The 18,451-nt window shown below is 46.1% G+C and overlaps 1 protein-coding gene across 1 annotated transcript; it reads right to left on the bottom strand.

Moving 5' to 3' along the window:
• Positions 1-1,591: 1,591 nt before the first annotated feature.
• LOC126533973 (peptidase M20 domain-containing protein 2-like) lies at positions 1,592-17,780 on the bottom strand. Its single transcript, XM_050181181.3, has 5 exons — positions 17,608-17,780; positions 12,669-12,818; positions 10,531-10,672; positions 8,682-8,924; positions 1,592-2,065 (listed from the first exon to the last, which is right to left on the bottom strand). The coding sequence occupies exons 1-5, from the start codon at positions 17,635-17,637 to the stop codon at positions 1,734-1,736; spliced, it is 897 nt and encodes a 298-aa protein (XP_050037138.2). The 5' UTR covers positions 17,638-17,780; the 3' UTR covers positions 1,592-1,733.
• Between the last annotated feature and the right edge of the window lie 671 nt (positions 17,781-18,451).

Raw genomic sequence — 18,451 nt, 5'->3', positions numbered from 1 at the left:
CATTTTCACAGAAATTGGCAATGCTAACGATATTGAATTACTTCAGTCGGACCTTACCACTATAGGAAACTGGTGCAATGAAACTAAATATTAACAAATGAAAAGTCATGCGTGTGTCTAGAAAAACATGTACCATACCGTCGTACTACATTAGCAACATGTCGTTGGAATCAGTTTCTTCATACAAACATCTTGGTGTTTACATCACTTCTAACCTCAGCTGGTCTCTTCATACTGTGAACATAATTAAAATTGCTAATCGCATGCTTGGCTACCTACATCGCAACTTTTTCAACGTACTTACTGATTTGAAACTTTTGTTATATAAAAATTTAGTACGACCCTAACTTGAATACGCGACTCCGGTATGGGACCCTGCTCATGAAAACCTAATCACTGACCTCGAGATGGTTCAAAATAACTCTGTACGTTTTATCCTTGCTAACTACAACCGCACAGCGAGTATAACTTAACTAACATGAAATCTAATCTTTGCCTCCCATCGCTGGCATCTCGAAGAAAAGTGTCTCCTATTTCCCTCTTCCACAAGTTGTACCACCATCATACTCTACGAGATCACCTCAACCCCCATCCAATTTATGTATCCCGTCGCATTAATCATCAGTGCAATTTCGGCATTTTGCCATGCAACACTGAAATTTTTTCGCAATCATTCCTGCCGCGAACCTCACGTGACTGGAACCATCTACCCGCCGAAGTTGTAGGCCTTATAAATTATGAACTTTTCCATGAAGCCTTAGCTAGTATTGTATATACAGGTGCCATTGAAACACTCATGTAACCGACTGTATTTGTCTTCTTCATTCTTTCGTAAATACCACTACCCCTCTGCAATGCCCTTGGCACTGAGGGGTGAAATAAATGAAATTAAATGAAATATTCTTGAAAAAAAAATATTGTGTGGCACATTGGACAATATGTCGCTACAGCAGGATCGCTAAGCTGCACAACAGGCCATCACTTCCATAATAATAATAATAATAATAATAATAATAATAATAATAATACTAGTTTATGCCCACTGCAGGACGAAGGCCTCTCCCCGCGATCTCCAATTACCACAGTCCTGCGGCAACCGATTCCAACCCGCAAATTTTCTCATTTGGTTGCGCCACCCAATCTTCTGTCGTCCTCTACTGCGCTTCCCTTCTCTTGGTACCTATTCTGTCACCGTAATGGTCGAATGGTTATCTACTCTACGCATTACATGACCTGCCCAGCGCCATTTCTTTCTCTTCATGTCAATTAGAATGTCGTGTATGCCCGTTTGCTCTCTGATCCAACCGCCCTCTTTCTGTCTCTTAAAGTTATGCCTAACATTCTTCGTTCCATCGCTCTTTGCGCAGTCCTTAACTTGTTCTCAAGTTTCTTTGTCAGTCTCCAAATCTCTGCCCCACATATCATCACCGGTAAAATGCACTGATTGTGTACCTCCCTTTTCAATGATAACGGTAAGCTTTTAGTCAGGAGCTCACGATGTCTCCCGTATGCGATAAAATAAGAAATATCTAGACTTCCACGACAAAAATATGCACTTCGTGCTGCACACTACAGCCGATTTCAGTGAATGATATTTAACAAAAATTTATTGATTTAAGCTCGAATCTTGGGATTCGTCCAGGAGCGCAAGATCTTGGAGGCGGTGTCATGATCCGGATGGCGGAACGATTTCTCCGAAATGGACGTTGACGCTAAAGGAAGGGTCGGTTTATTCACTGCGTCATCGCTTGCAGCTCCGCGTCCGATTGGAGCTGCAGAGCGGCGAACTCGGCCTGCGCTGTGCGCATCAGCTCCGCGTCCGTGAGCAGGTCGAGCACGGTCAGCGCCAGCACTTTGGCCGTTCTCAGAGTCGGCGGCTGGGCCTCCTCGGAGCCCGCCAGGGTTGCGAATTGGTGAGTGTGGTTCCTCGGTCCCTGCACCTTCGGCGTCGACCCGACGCTGTACACGGCGTGCAATGTGGGCAGGCGATGGGACACGTTGCCACAGTCCGTAGCTGCGCCAGAGACCGGCAGCTTTTTCACGTAGTCGTCGATGAATGTCAGCGCTGCGTGTTTGAGAGGTGGTGACAAGAATGGTGATAGTGGCCGTACAGCTTACAAAAATTTACTACACTCCTAATAATGTGGTATAGAAGTTAGATAAAAGGGGATAAAGTGCATCAGAAAGGCTCGCCAATCTTTCGATTGGTGGGCCTGTCTTTGTCGAAGATGGTTCAGTTATACTTACGTTACAGTTCACTCCGTATAAGTTCATCCGGGTATTTCAGTGGAACGAAGGAAATTAAACTTCAAGGGCAAGGTATAACCGCTCCAGTGACGTTGTTCTTTTACTTTTACTTTATTTATGTAGAGCACGTGGGGTTTAGGTGGGTCTGCTTCTTGCTCTAGTTAAATACTTCAACGTATTTTCTTTCTGGTCTACTTATGTGTTCACACATTCCGTTTCTTAATTTGTACGCTTGCCATGCGTTACACATAAACTGTTCTCACGATGCAAAACGCTATGGAAGGAACACTGGCGCTGAAATATTTCAACTAGTGCGGTAATGATGGTAATTATGCACGAATTTGCCTAATCTTTGGCTTGTGACTTTATACAGTACTTGTGGCATTACTTATAGGTGATACGTGACAGACTCAATTTCAGCTCAACAAGGACTTCCGGTGCAAGCGGTTGGCAAAAGCATGGTCTGTGAAATCCGCTTGTGTTATCCAGATGGTACCGTCGCTGCACATAAATAGACTTCCCTATTACGATTCATTTCATAAAATTTGAAGCAACGAAAGTTTTCTAAGCCCATGAAGGTAATAAATATCTGCGAACGTGCATAATCATTGCCACTTGTCACATGTATAACGCAGTAGTTGGTTAAACGTGACAAATTTGCAGCGTCCAAAAGCCGTCTGAAACAAGGAGGTGAAACTTTAGGCAAATCCATTCACTAACCGTCCTTTTCATGCTGGCTCAGACGCCATGCTTGCATCTCCCGAAGGCACTAGCGCCAAAGTTTTCCCTAGTAAAAATTATAGGAAGCCTTGTGGTCGTCACTGTTTTGATGATAATCATGACGATAATAACACCAAATTCACGGCATAGAAACAGAGTGAACAACGTTTTAATTCTATCAACTCTACAAGAAGATTCAGGCCTTACTGATGCTTGTTTTTTTCTTTCGCTGCAGAATTAGGAGATTTTTTTACCAATATCGTTCAATAACGCACTTGTCACCATTGTTTGTCTTCTTTCTCCGAACTTTTAGTCTCGGAAGGCAATAAAATGCGTCCACGCCTCCGCAGAAAATCAGAAAAATGCGAGGTACGCACTTGTTCCGGAACTACGCAGGCACAAGTTGCAGCTGGTAGAGAGCCCGATCAAAGTTACAAATCCATAGCAGGATTTCAACGTAGAGTTACGCAGAAAATAAGGGAACGTTAACGTACACATCGGAGCTGTCTTCCAAGTAATCTTTATCACAAACTTGCACTCATATGTAAAATCACGGCCTTATAAGGATGATACGAAATCGCCAATCCACCAGACGAAAACATGAATAGAATTATGGCGTTTTACGTGCCAAAACCACGATTTGATTATGACGTACGCCTTACTGGAGGACTCCGGTATAATTCTGACCTCCAGAGGATCTTGAACGTGCGCCATATGTACGGGACACGGGCGTTTTTGAATTTCGCCCCCATTGGAATGCGGCCGCCGCGGCCGTGATTTGATCCCGCGACCTCCTGCTGAGCAGCGCAACACCATAGCCGCTAAGCCACTGCGGCGGGTTGAATAAAAAAAATATGTGCAAAGGCCCGCGTAATAAGCACTGGTTGGAAGACGGCCCTCTTTAGATGCGTATTTTCATTCCGGAGTTTTCTGTGTAATTCATTGCTAAAAGCCTGGAATGCACTCGCAATTCCAACTTGCCCAAATCAGGACGTTAGAAACCCAAATCACTTTTGATATATCTTAGTTGATTGATTGATTGATTGATTGATTGATATACGGATTGATGTTATCCAGGATAAATACTTTACAAAAATGTATTGTATTAACGCATCGTTGCTACTGCGTTGCTGCTGCCTTCGAAAGTGGCCGCGAACTAAGTTACACAACTGATTCGTATAAGCAGTAATTAACACACTGGACACAAAAACAATGGTATTAGTGAAGAATACGACAAACGAGGTTTAAATGCCACAAACAAATAAAGTTCTTGATATATAAGGCAGACATAAAGATTGTGCAGTAGAACGCCAGACATATATGTAATCACGAAATGTAATTTGTGCGTCGTTTCTAAGTTTCATAAACACGGGGAGCTAAGTTTTAGGAAATGTCTTTTTAAAGCTAAACGGTTGTTATTGGTGTGTTTTATTCATGGTGGAATGATATTCTGCATACTGTATTATTATCAGTGATTACATATTAGTTCACTTGGTAACCAATATCTGGCATGGAGGCATGGAGTGGGAGCACCGTGCCTCTGCCGAAGACTGCATTTGGAAATTCTTCCAGGTCACTGGCACCCACTGCTGGCGCATTTGTGCCACTTGTTGGTAAAAAAGCGAAAAAATCTGGAGTGGGAGAGCTGGAATACTTTTTGGGGCAAGGAGAATTATCTTGATTTTGGAGTAGCATATATTGAATTCGGAGCAGGAGAGCGAAGAAAAGAGAACATTTTGGAAACTGCTAATATTAAATTTCGACCTGCTTCTTTGGAGTAGCACACTCGAAGTGTTAAGCAGCTGAATGAAGTAAGTGGTGGCAAATTTGACATAAGTGCTTTCTTTCTTCTTCTTTTTGAAATAAATGCAGCAGCAATAGATCCGACTTCAGAATACGCAAAAGGCTGCCCAGTTCCACTTCCTAGTGTTCACCAGGTACACCGTAGTCTTTCAAATTCTAGCCCCCATAATTCCAACTTGCCGAAAACTCTCACAGCAACATCATTTCCGCCCTGGCTCGAGACATATAAATTAAGAGAAACTCGCCGCATTCGAAGTCATTTAGAGCAAAATTCAGATTTCTGCCTTCTGCTTATCGAGGAAGCATGATGCCCGAACACAAACAAGTATTCCGGTTAAAAGCTAACATGCGTATGGATGGATGGATGGATGTTATGAGCGTCCCCTTTAGAAAGGGGCGGTGGGTTGCACCACGAAGCTCTTGCTATTATACTGCCTAATGTCCTACCTAGGTTAAAGAATAAAAAAACACACTGTGAACTACCACACCCAAATTTTCTGAGGCCCTAGTGCGAACTGTGCTTTTGTACGTCTCCGTCTTTTGTCGTTTCCCCACTTTTCGTCCACCAATCCTCCAATCGCCTCTTACTAATGCCTATTGCGGACATGTTTACTTTACCACTGCTCCCGCTGAACCCAAGGGCTTCAAGGAGGCCAATGGTGCCTAAATCGACCGCTGGGAAGACGTCTGCACATTCTAATAAAACATGCTCCATAGTTTCCCTAGCTTTACCGCAGCAAGCACATGCTTCTTCTTCCTTCTTATATATCGCTTTATAGGTGCGTGTTCCAAGGCATACCGATCTCGCTTCGAAAAGGAATGAGCTTCCCTTTGAGTTCTCATGAATTGTTTTTTTCCTGATTGCTTTTTTTCCTCTTAAGTAGTTACTCATGGCAGGTTTCTTTTTCCATTGCCGCCACCCATGAGATTATTTCAGCCTCTCTGACTTTCCGCTTCACCTTCTTTGTTGCTGTGTTGCCCACCCTACAGGGCGCATACTTGCTGGTAAGCTTCCTAGTTCTTTCCCTCGACTGTGAATGAACGCTTTTTCTGTACAGATACCTGGGGGTAATGCGCGCCGATTTATGCACCCCTGGTGGCGGCCTTGCGAACTGCGCTCGGGAAAGGAGGCAGACGTGCGCCGTAGTTTCCTGCTGGCGTTGCTCCATCTTCTCGGTTCATTCCCATTTTCGGAGCAAAATGAGTGCCCCTCGCATGTGCGCCTTGGCCAAAGCATCAAGGCACGTCGAAGAATACTTGTTGCTGGGTGGGGTGCTCAAATAGGCTGCAATACCTTACAGGTGACACGTTTCCAATCATTCCCTGCGAGGCAACATGAGCGGGAACAATGGCAGCAATGAATCACCGCTGTTCGGTGGGCAGTTTCTTGTTCTCATGCTTTTGTTTGTCATCTCGGCGTTTTTTGCACTCGATCATGTCTCCACGGGTAAGCGACGAAGTTTATCACGGCTTACCCACGTTTTACGCGATTTGCCCACAGCTCAGCATGCAGGTTATACACACTTCGCTTAGGTTCCGAATGCCTCTTGCCGTTTATACCGTTTTCCGATGTTTCACCTTGTCGCTGTAGCTAGGGTGCACGCCTGTGCGAGTGCATCGTGTTGTATGTTGGAGCTGATTAGGCCTGCGTGGACTGATTTTGTTGGTTTTATAGGCCCCGGCAAATCGTCGCACCAGCTCTGACGCAGTTCTTGTTTTTGGATGCGTTTGCGCTTTATGCGTGGCTTCGCGCGCGTTGAACTGTGGCTGATTGCTTAATGCAAAACTGTCGAATTTTCTTGAGCGCGAGGTTTTGGCCTGGCCTCGATGCAAGAGGCTCAAATAACGCCGTGTTTCATCGGAATGACTACAGGCAACCGCTTCTTTAACAGCTTTGTTTTTTTTTTTCGTCCGCGAACATCTTCAATATTGTGGTTTCTTGGGAAATGTGTTAGAAAAGAGGCAGCTGAGCGCGAGGATTCTTGTTAGCTGCTGCATATGGTATTGCTGTATACGATTTTCGCTGAAAAGTTCGCGTCACGTTTCGAAAGACTTTGCGCCTTGATGCTGTCTGAGAAGACTTACCACGCCGAGTGCCTTGTTTGTTTCACAGTATAGTCCCTTTTTGCGTGCGCATTTTTTACTCAACCGAGTTTTCTTCTTATCTATTGCAGCGTAGGAGCGCAATTAATGCCTACACCGCAAGGAACTGAACCAGGCCTTTGCGGCGAGTCATTTCACTCCTACGCTGCAAAAGATGTTAACAAAACATTTCACTAATTACAAAATGCTCACGAGAAGGAACTTAGTGGGACACAATGAACGAAGCACTGTGCAGGCTAAGTCTGCTCGGGCAGCACAAGCTTTACTCAATAAAAACAAATCTGACGCGAATTTTTTCGCGTAATTCGAACAGAAACACCATATGCAGCAGCTAACCGAAATCCTCGGCCCGAGCTACATCTCCTCTAGCCCATTTCCCAAGAAACCGCAATATCGGAAATGTTCTCGGGCAAAAAGAATAAAGCTGTTTAAGAAGCATTCGCCTTTAATCATTCGGATGAAACAGCGGATGAAACAGCACCCGTACGAACGATGCCAGGCGAGAACCTCGCGCTTAAAGAAAAATCAGCAGTTCAGCATGAAGCAACTAACAACAGTTCCCCATTGGCGAAGCTACGCATTAAATAGATAAAAAGAAAAGAAACATGAAGTGCGTGACAGCAGCTGCGTCGATTAAACGTGGCGTATAAAACCAAACATAATCAATACATGTAAGCCGCAGCAGCTTTATCATACAAAACCCGACACACTGGTGCAGTCGTGTGACGCCAGCTAAAGCAACATGGGTATAGAAGTGGCAAGTGGCATTCAGAATCTAAGCGTAGGGCCTTGATCCACGGCGGACAGACGAAACTGAAACATGGGTATGCCGTGATCAACTTCGTCGCTTAGTCTTGTAGACATCATCGAGTGCGACAGAAACCCACGCGGCAGAGAGAAAGCGCCAGAACAACACGTTTCCCGCCGAACGCAAGCGATCTATTGCTGCCGTCGCTTCGTCTCTTGTTGCCTCACAGGGAATAATTAGAACCGTGTCGCCGTCGACTTTTTGTAGGTATTTGAGCTAGCTCCCCTGCCGTAACCATCCCCACACAATTGTTCTTCGACATGCCTCAAAGCTTCGGCCACCACACACAAGTGACGGGTGTTGCTAACAGTGGAGCTGTTAGAACCTCGCTGGGTTTCTCTTGACGTTCGCAGCTTCGCTGAGCTGGGGGAGACAGAGCTGAGAGAATGTGAACGCAAAAGATAAAAATAGCATCGCGCTGCATAGCGACGCGGCGAGGGTGGCGGGAGCCTCGCGGGGGAGAAGGAGAACGAGGAGTGTTGGGCGGGGGCACAGCTGGTGTGACGTCATTGCTGTCCGATAAAAACCCACGCGCTCGCTTCGGCGGTCCTCTTTCTTGCAATGGAAAAAAATTATGCGTGGCTCTGCTATCGCAAACACCAGAGACCAGGGGGGACGGCCAGCAAAAGTTAGACTGTGTGCAGTTTAGCCCTACTTTACTGGCCTTCCGCCAGCTCCGTTGGTCTCTGGTGTTTGCGATAGCAGAACCACGCATAATTTCTTACTCGGAAAATGTGCATCAAGCAGGCACGTATGAGCAGCGACACAGAAATACACGGTGGATGGATCCCTGCTTACCCACGGCCGGACTCGACTCACTCGCTCCTCCGCGAGGAGAGAGTCGAGTCCGGCCGTGCCGTACCGAGCGCACTTATCAAAGCGGCCAACAGTGGCGCGTCCATCGGCGCGCTCTACCCATGTACACTTGAGTTACCAAGTGTTGGCACGCAAAGTTAGTTTTTTCGTGTATACTTTTGAGCTCATTTCGCCGTGGTCTCACCGAGTGAGTGCCCGTGCTTCCGGTAGGAGGCAGCGATTGTGGCGTTCTGGATGACATCCATGTAAGCGGCTGCCCTGCGGATGCTCACTACGCAGCCTGTGGCCTCGGCTGCGCCCTTGAAGCAGGCTTCTACTCGATCCCGGAGATCAACAAGTTCCGCGTTGGACTCTGAGCGCACGCAGAAGCGGAGCTCCGTTTCTTCTGGAATGACGTTGGCATACTTGCCACCTTCCGTGATGATGCCTGCGGGAACGCAGATTAAAACAAGCAAAAAAAAAAAAAATAAGAGCCACCCCTTACCGCTTCGAACTTTCTAAGTATGCGATGCTTACCTAGATTTTGATGTCTTGGCAGCTGCGCATGCATGCGTAGAGGAAGACTTTGCACGCACTTATTTATCAATTTCGCGCTCGCGAACACTCAACAAAGCTCGAGTTTTCTTTTGTATGCAGTCTACCGCATCTACGGGGAAATGATCTGTATAAAGCTGGAATTCACACTTTCCGGCCGAATTACTATCTGCCAAGTGCATTGTCCACACGACCGCAGCAAGGACTCCTAGAACAAATTTGCCTTGATATCGAAGGAATACAGGCAACCCTAACGACTGATTTGTTGCTTTACGACACCACTTCTATCCGTAGACACCAGAGGGTGGCGGTCGACATAGGAAGCGCCATAATGCGGCAGGGTCCGGACACCGCAGTAACCATATGGTAACGCACCACTCGTGATAACGAGCTTAAATTTCAGAAGATTGGCCAGCCAATGACAAACAGCTCTTAGGAACGAAAAGTGCAACGAGTTCAGGCAAGTCCTCAATAGAAGCATGATAAAGTTTGTCAGAACCAACGGTTAGACGAGTAAGCGTAAGTTCCTTTTGAGGGTCGCGGCACAAATAGAAACGAAGAGATACAAGAAGATGCCCGCGGGGCAAGTGCTATACTCGTAAGTCAGAACTTTTTTCGAAGCAACACAATTTTTATGCGGCAAAGTAAGTCATGCAAGCACTCGGAACGCGGAGTGCAAAAACCAAAAAGAAACGAAGATATATAAAAAAACTACAACAACAATAACACCCGTCATGGATACGTGTGCATGTGTGTCCATGCAGTTTTATAATTGTTGTGATATAACTTTTCTAAAAGCTCTTCATAATACAGAACTCAAACTCGATCCGCCACAGAACCCAATAATAAAGTTTACAGCTGGTATAACCATTAAAGCGGCCAAAGCCAACAAGAGTAGCGGAAGATGTGAGACACTACACTCGTGGACAACTTTCTGTGACGACGAAGGGAAAGCTACGGGTGTGTGGTTGCTGCACATGTGTTACTCCGCGAAGTAGTCCCGGCAGCGTCGACAGTGCTTTTGGTTGCTCGGAACAGACGCTGAATCGAAGCAGCTTCCACGTGTGACGGTTTCACGTTTGCCCAACCACGGAAGGGAAAAGCCGCAAATTAAGTAAACTTTTACGCTTAGTAGTGTGTTGTATCTTATATAACTATTGCTAATAAGGTGTTTATGTTTCTTTTTCCTCAGGCTAACTGAACGTGGATTAAAACGTGGGACTTTTTTCAGAAGCGCTCTCACTTATTCGCGCTTTGCCTCTGTAGCTTTCCATTGGTAGCCACAGAAAGTTGTCCGCGAGTATAAAGGTACCGTTATTTCTTAAGCATGGCTTCCGAAACGCCCACCGTATAGCCTATATAGCTGCTTCACTTCACGTTAACTGCAATTAAGCATACTTAGTGTCTCGATCTAAAACGCACTGTGAGGTTACGCTTACAAAACAAGATTGCGATGTATTTTTGTTGCCGCCCTGCACGATTTTCACCTTAAACCGTACCATGAATCCACGAAGACGGCTTGCACTGCTGCCGGAGGAGACCAATGTTGACGAAGGAAGCAATGGCAGCATCGAGGGCGTTCACGCCTTCCCAAGGGTAAGCTGCCGCGTGAGCAGACTTCCCTTTGAATCGCACCACGAGCTGCAGAGTGAATGTCACCTTTATTTAGACGAACCCCACGCGAGCAGGTCGAGTCCGCAGTAGAGCTGACCCAGCCCGACCCGACCGCGTTAACACGCATCTTACCTAGTGACTTGGGCGAGTCAACCCACACCTTACAGCAGGTAGGCTGGCTGAACTTACCTCGATGCTTGTTCGGCGCGACCCGCTAGCTTTTAATTGAATCATATGACTATATTTCGGCCAGAGAGGCCGGCTCGACACGACTTCACCGTGTTGAAGTAAACGTAGCTCAAATAGGAGTTGATGTGGACTGGCCATGCAGACAACGGTGATTTTGTTTCGTTGCCAAAGCATTTGATGTGCAATAATTTGGAAAGAAAGGTGGCGCTAAGGCTTTCAAAGGCGAAACTTTCTTTTGTCATTGCCTTGGCGAAAAACTCAGACAGAGAAAATAAAGCAATTACGTGTCCGATGGATATATCAATCCACGGTTTCATAGTGAAACAGCCCGATGCTCTAATTGTTAGGCCACAATCACATGCGTACTTCTTTCGTGCCAACGTCAAATAGATTTTTGAGATGACTGGCGCTTGCGCAACGTCGCGTAGCATGTACAAGATTATGTTGTCTTAACTACGTCTACTGGATTACCATATAGATAAAGGGAATATGTCCCGAGTTGCGTGCATTTCGCTCTCGATACCGTAGTCTTTTTTTGTTAATGTTGATAGACCATTTCTCTAGGACCAGTAGCGCGTCGTGGTGTCTACGCCTCTCTTTTGTCCTTGTCTGCTTGCGCAAAAATATTGTCCAAGTCCGCATACCAGCTAACCCACACACGGCAATGCTACAGTGCGGTAGTTTCGAAACGACTTCATTGCCTCGACGGAACTGTGCCTGAGCATTTCTTGCAGCAATGGACACACTCGCATCGTCTGGGTATATAATTAATTCAATATTTTGGCGAGATCTTGTAATATCCTTGATAAATAAATTCGATAGGTAGGGCCTTAATATTGCCCTGCGGGAAGCAGGAAGATTTTAGTCTCACGGTAGATCTCTCCTTACCTAATGACACACACTGTATGCGGTTGCTGAACTATGACTAAATGATATTGTAGGCTACAATACGTTTTCCGTAAAATTCAAGTAAACGCGCAAGGAAACCATGGTTAAAAGAGCCAAAGGCTCTGTTGAAATCTATAAAAATTCCTAGCACCAAGTGCGTACGTTGAATACGTTACAATATGTGTTTATTCTGCCAGAAGAGAGCAAGCCCTGTCGGCCGGTTTTTTTCTGATACGGAACGCAGCATCCATTATTGATTTATATTTGTCTGTGAAAGAGGACAAGCTTGAGAGAAGAGTTTTTTCGGAAATTGTCGAAAAAAATGGATAACATGGATATGGGTCCGCAGTTATCTAGGTTATTCTTGTCAGCTTTTTTTTTTTCGTCTTCGTCTTCACCTCATGCTCATTAATATGGTGATTAGATGAGAACTAACTATCCCATCAAGAAGTGAACTCAGCAAGGAGAACACGCTTTGAACAGAATACATGCTGCGCTGATGGCGATGCAAAATAACAAAATTTCAGGTTTTACCTGCTTGCACACATGCACGACGCCTAGGACGTGACCTTGCGAAGCGCGCGAACTGTGCACAATAACTGCAAAGTTGAAGGTTACATCTTACATTTACTTGAACTGACGCAGAACACACAGGGAAAAACCACGAACAGTGATTCATAAACACTAATTCTGACTCAATCGCTCATATTCTAAAGAGAAAGTTGACGCGTCTAAGAAAGGCGTCTGCTTAGAGAAAACGTTACTGGGAATTCATATGTTGCCGAGTCCTTGCATATACATATTTTTTTGTACCTTTCTCTGTGCTCAGTTTCGGAGAATGTTCTTTGTCTCAGTTGCCTTTACGTAGAATGACTCCCACTGGTTTGGGGTGTCCGGTCAACATGCATTTCATGTACGCTCGGTGCAATCGCACGCTCTAGCTCACCTCCTGCGACGCTGAAAAAAGAGGCGCCACGACATCCGCGGGAGTCGGGTGCGACATGATGGCCACCTCGATGCCCTCGAGCGCCCCCTGGCGGATGAGCAGTTCCTTGCCACAGGAGTACTCCTCGGCTGGCGTGCCAAGAACCACCAGCTGTCGAGGGCAAGAGGAAAGATGTGCTTGCATCGCACGCACAGACGTTTTGAAACGAGAAAGGTTGTGCTGTAGCCTGCGTTACGCATTCAGCGAGTGAGTGAGAAAACTTTATTTCGAACCAGAAGGATTCGTGTCCTGTGAGTCAGTGGGCTGGGGCACCCGCCGAGGTTACGGCCAAGAGTTCTTGCCTCCCGGCGGCTTCCTTTGATCGCTGGACTGCACAGAGTTTGTCTTGTAGGTTCGAGCTGAGCAGCGCGGCCTGCCTTCGTGCGCGGAGGCTGTCGATGGAGGCTTCTCTCGCATTGTCCTCTATTAGTTCCTGGTATTCCCATAGTATGTATTCTAGCGTGGCTCAGGTGCCACACGCTTTGCATCTATCTGTTGTGTACATGTCTGGATAAATAGCGGGCATTAGTACCGGGCTTTTGTATGATTTGATTTGTAGTTGTCGCCACTGGACAGCTTGCGATCTAGTGAGTTGTGGATGGGGTGGTGGATAAGTGCATCTTTGCATCTCGCAATGGTTGGTGATGTCGTTGAACCTGGTCAGTCTGTCTTCCCATTCCCGCACTTCAGAGGGCCCTGTCGAGGGATCTACGCATTCAGATGCTGAATAATTTGGCGTAACAGTTACGAAAAAATAAAAGAGCGAGACGGAATACGCTGGCGTCGTTGCGCTGCCGAGGAGCGACAAACGTCTGACCTGAGAGCTAGTGTAAGAGAATAATTTGCTTTAGCAGTCCATTAGCAGGAATGGAGTTGACAATGTGGTCTCAATGAACCGGGCCTAGTGAAGGAGTGCATTTATCATCGTGAGGGCAAGAGATCAGGAGGAAGCAATTGTCAGGAGCGTAAGGGCGAGTTGGAGTGTATTTGTTAGGCACTTTTAAAGGATAAGAACGGACTTAGCGAATATCCTTGAAATGCAAGTATTTCTTTTTCTTATTGTCGCAGCACTGCGCGACTCAGTCATTGAAAGAAGAAGTAGAGCTGGCACGCGTCAGCTCGGCTGTACTTCGCGCCGACTGGCCCCTCCCGGTGGCTTCTCCCTGGACCTCGTTTCACTCCGGAAATAAACGACTTTCATAACAATATGTCAGGTCAGTGCTGACCAATGGAGTAATATCTAACTGCTGACAAAATAAGAGCCACACAATTTAACGGAAACTGCGGTTGGCCGGGTGAACAATGACATAAATTAAATACGTTAAACACTTCATTTTCTACTTAAAGTATCGGAAGACCATGATACGAAACTTGAATATGACTCTGTTAAATTATACAGAGTCATATTTCACCCCGCATGAATATTGACATGATGTTTTGGGCACTGCGCTCAAGGGCATGTGCTTTTTTTGATAGGAGCTCAAATGAAGCAGTTCCAATATCAGTGGCTTGGAAGTTTATGGTAAAAGAAAGCGCAAATCACGAGGGAGGCGAGGACGCAAAAAGAAATAAAAAGTATTACTCAGCCTCACTGCAGCTATTTATCCTAGGGCTTTAGGGCGCCCACCAAAATCAAACATATCCGGGCTCACTTGAGCTTATAATCATCAATATCAGACACAGCCTTGCTCACAAAGCCTCAAAGTCATCCGAACTCAGGTGAAACCAGGCCCTCAAATTCTGCCTTCAAAATTTCCAACAAACTCGTTTAAGAATAATCAAAATCGGACTGCGGCAGGGTTACTCAGACTTACAAGCTCACGGACTAAACATGTGGAGTTAGTTGCTGCTGAATTTATCCCATCAACTTGGCATTTTCCCGTGCCAACCTGAAGTGCGCTTCTGAGAACTTGGTTACGATGTTTGATCTTGGCTGCATCTGCTACTGATGGTTATGGCGCATTGGAGTCTTTAAAAGGATAAGGACGCTGCTTCACAAAGTCCTAAATATTGATTATTTCGTTATTGCTAGTTTTCGACTATTATCGTTACTACTACTACTACTACTACTACTACTTTTAATACTAAATGGGAAGACTGAAAGGGCACAAGAGGAAGAGGACTTGAAATAATCAATGGTGGTCGAACCACGGATGTCTGAGGTTGCAGCTGGCATGTCGACAGAGGGACTTGTCTTGGCCAAGGCACAGACTTCTTTCCCTTGGCAGCATTCGTACACCACGCTATCCGGCCACAGGAAAAGAAAACAAGCGTCATGACTAAAGAGAGCTTGTTTTAAGGAAGGCAGATAGGTGAGTTTTAGCTGGCGGGCTCTAGATTGTTACTCGGCACTATAGTGAAAGGGGACCTAAAGTTGCTATGAGGGATGATGATGACAACAAGTAAGATGATGGCTGTATAAGGCAAACGCCCTCGGTATAAGCCAAGAGGAAAAATAGGAGAGGTTAGTTGTAATAGAGGGGCATGAGTTGGCTGTGTAGTGCAGGTTCTCCCCAGAATTGAGGGTGGCAAACAATTCAGTGGCAAGGAAAATTATCTAGTGGTCAATGCGAAAGGAATGCGTTAGCAATACGTCGTAGTTCTTTGAGGTCCTGGATCCATTTAAGCGGCGTTCGCCACACTGCAAAGTGTTGTTCAGGAGCTTACTATACACACGTCGGAGCAGACCGCCGCCGGCGTGGTTGCTGTCCTTGGCAGAACGCTTGTGACTGCTAACCATTCGCCTACGCCCGTTGCTAATAAATATCTTAGCAAGTGGTGGACGTGCTTGGTTTCGACCACCTTGTAACTTCGGAGTCACACTCTACCCCCCATCATACCCGACGACGCATGCACTCCTCCAATTCCTCCAACGGCGCTGCCCACCCTGTTTTGTGCCGGTGCTGTGCGTCAGCGAGATCCCCCTACCTTCTCCGGCACAGGTGACAAAGACGTTGCAGATTGGATCTCCTCTTATGAGCGAGTGAGTGCCCATAACCAGTGGGACGATGTTACCAAGTTGAGAAACGTCGCATTCTATCTTACGGACGTTGAGAAACTATGGTTTCTAAACCATGAAGCCGAACTCACTTCGTGGTTGGTCTCAAGACCAGCTTTACTCATGTTTCCGGTCAGCCAGCAGTACCAAAGCTTCGTGCAGAACAAGGTTTGCGTACACCATCTCAAGAGATTGTAGAGAACTTCTCGAGCTACATTGATGACATTGTTGACCTTTGCAAACGGGTGAACGCGTAGATGTCAGAGGAGGAGAAGATCAAACATGTAGTGAAGGGTATTGAGGACGACGCGTGTCAAATGGTGCTATCGAAGAGTCCTCACACTGTCGTTGCGATGATAGAATTGTGTCAGAGTTAGGACGAGTTGCGCAGGCAACGGCTTCACACCCGACGTCCCACTATGCCAACCGACTCTCTGTCAAGCCTTGTAGTCGACGACAACCATGCTGCTCTGCTCCTAAAAATTCAAAAGTTCGTTCGCGCAGAAGTCGCTCGCCAGCTATGTTTGATGTCTTCTGTTCCGGAACCACCACCCGCTTTGTCATCTACGATCAGCGACTTCCTTCATGAGCAAGTTTCTCAAGTCGTTCCTCCAGCCCGTGAGCAGGCACCCGTCACTGCACATCTCACGTACGCTGAAGCAGCTTCTTGATCTGGCCCACAAACACTCTTGCCGGCCTCTATGCATCAACCGCCGGCATTTTTGCCACCATCTATGCCGCTACCGGACCGACAGCATTTTCCGACTCCTCAACCACGACTCGGACCTTACCCCCCCTCCCAGTGGCGCACCTCCGATGACCGTCCAATATGTTTTGATTGTGGTGGTGCTGGACACATGGCGCGCCTTTGTCGTCGTTGCATGCTTCCTTTACCGAACATCCAGCGAGCGCCACCTTACCCCGCGCCTCCACCACTTGCTAAGAGATACATTAGCAATGGACGCCGGCGAATAGGTAGCAGCCACAAGCGTTCTGTTAAGGACAGCAACCGTGGGCTCATACCAGTGGCGGTGCTTCTGAGGCGCAGGCTACTCTTTTTCGTTACAATCTCTCTCTCTCTCTCTCTCTCTATATATATATATATATATATGTGTGTGTGTGTGTGTGTGTGTGTGTGTGTGTGTGTGTGTGTGTGTGTGTGTGTGCGCGCGTGTGTGTGTGTGGGGGGGGTGTGGAAAGAAAGAGCACACATACAAAAAATGAATGTTTACTTCGTTGCGTTTAGGCCACGCCACGGCCGGTTTCTCGCGTGCCACAGAGATGCATCTTTTCTCACTTTGACACTGCTAATGCTGACGCATTAAATTGAGAAGGACGAAATCGCAAATGAACCTTCACATGTAAGCGCACGTTGTTCCTCCTGTTAGCTCCAATTTTCGCAGAGCTACTACTGCTACTGCTTAACGCGTTAGCGCGCGTAATACAGCTCCTATGGTCTATATAGGTGTTCACAATCATTCCTTCCTAGGACTTCAGTCGAGTCGAATAATCTACCTGCATCTTTAGTAAGCATCAGTGACTGCACTCTCTTTAAGGATGCACTAATCAACACAAAATAATGTATGGTGGCGAATGGCATAATTACGTACTTATTCGTGAACATTATCTGCCTGTAAAAGTGTACTCTTTCTCTATATTTATATTATGTAAGTCTGTATTTTCGTTGTTATGAATGCGTTACTAGTTTTTTATATCACTGTGAGTTCCTAGAACTAATCTTGCGTTTTTTACACTTGGAATGTATTCTCGCCCCTCCCCACTGCAATGTACAACTACGTACCTTGAGGGTATCACAAATAAAATAAATAAATAAATAAATAAATAAATAAATAAATAAATAAATAAATAAATAAATAAATAAATAAATGCGTGGAGCAGCACCTTGCCCTGCATATCCTTGCATGTCTTCATCGCCTCCTGCACAGCGAGAGCGGCGCCCACCGATGCTTCGGCAATGAGGTTGTGTCCGCAGCCGTGACCGATGTCAGGAAGGGCGTCGAATTCGCAGAGCAACGCCACGCACGGTCCTGTGAAGTGTTTGAGCCGTGAGAAACACGGAAATTGTAAGAGAATTTGAACGCAGCATGTTTATGTTCATTGATTACTGGCAATAGTTTCAGGTCAAACCTGAGTAGTGTGCCATAGATGTGTATTTAGCCGCAAAAACGGTAGTGGCCTTGACTGACCTGTTCACGATAACAATTGACAGGAACATTCCCTGAAAACAGCTTTACGGTATCATTCTTTATTTGTGAATATGGGTTTTAGAAGCAGACGACGGCGAGATCCGCTACTCCATCTTTCAAGAGTTCAGCCAGGAAATGTGGCGACGCCGTTAGCACCCGCCCCGGTTGCTCATTGACTAAGGCGTAGTGCTGCTGAGCGCAAGTTCAGGGGTTCGAATCTTGATCGTGGCGGCCGCATACCGATATATGAAAAATGCAAGAACGCTAGCTTTGTTATTCTTATAGGCGCACGTTAAAGAATACCAGGCGCTGAAAACTAACCGAAGCAGTTCATTAGGCAGTCGATAACGACCAACTGTGTAGTTGCGGGGCTTTAAAAGAGGCAGATTATTATAGTTTTTACAACAGTTTTCAGGTAGGACTCGCCGCACCTTTTTTTGGAAAATTTGTGCTTTCATATCAATAAACGACAATTTAGTGTGTCTTCGTAGCTCGCCTCTAAGGTCTGAAACTTATTCAGTTGATTCGTGAGGCTTAAT

This window comes from Dermacentor andersoni, chromosome 7 (genome assembly GCF_023375885.2).
Source record: "Dermacentor andersoni chromosome 7, qqDerAnde1_hic_scaffold, whole genome shotgun sequence".
Lineage (NCBI taxonomy): Eukaryota > Metazoa > Arthropoda > Arachnida > Ixodida > Ixodidae > Dermacentor > Dermacentor andersoni.
Note: the sequence above shows the minus strand (reverse complement) of the source record. Positions and strands in the feature narration are given on the sequence as shown.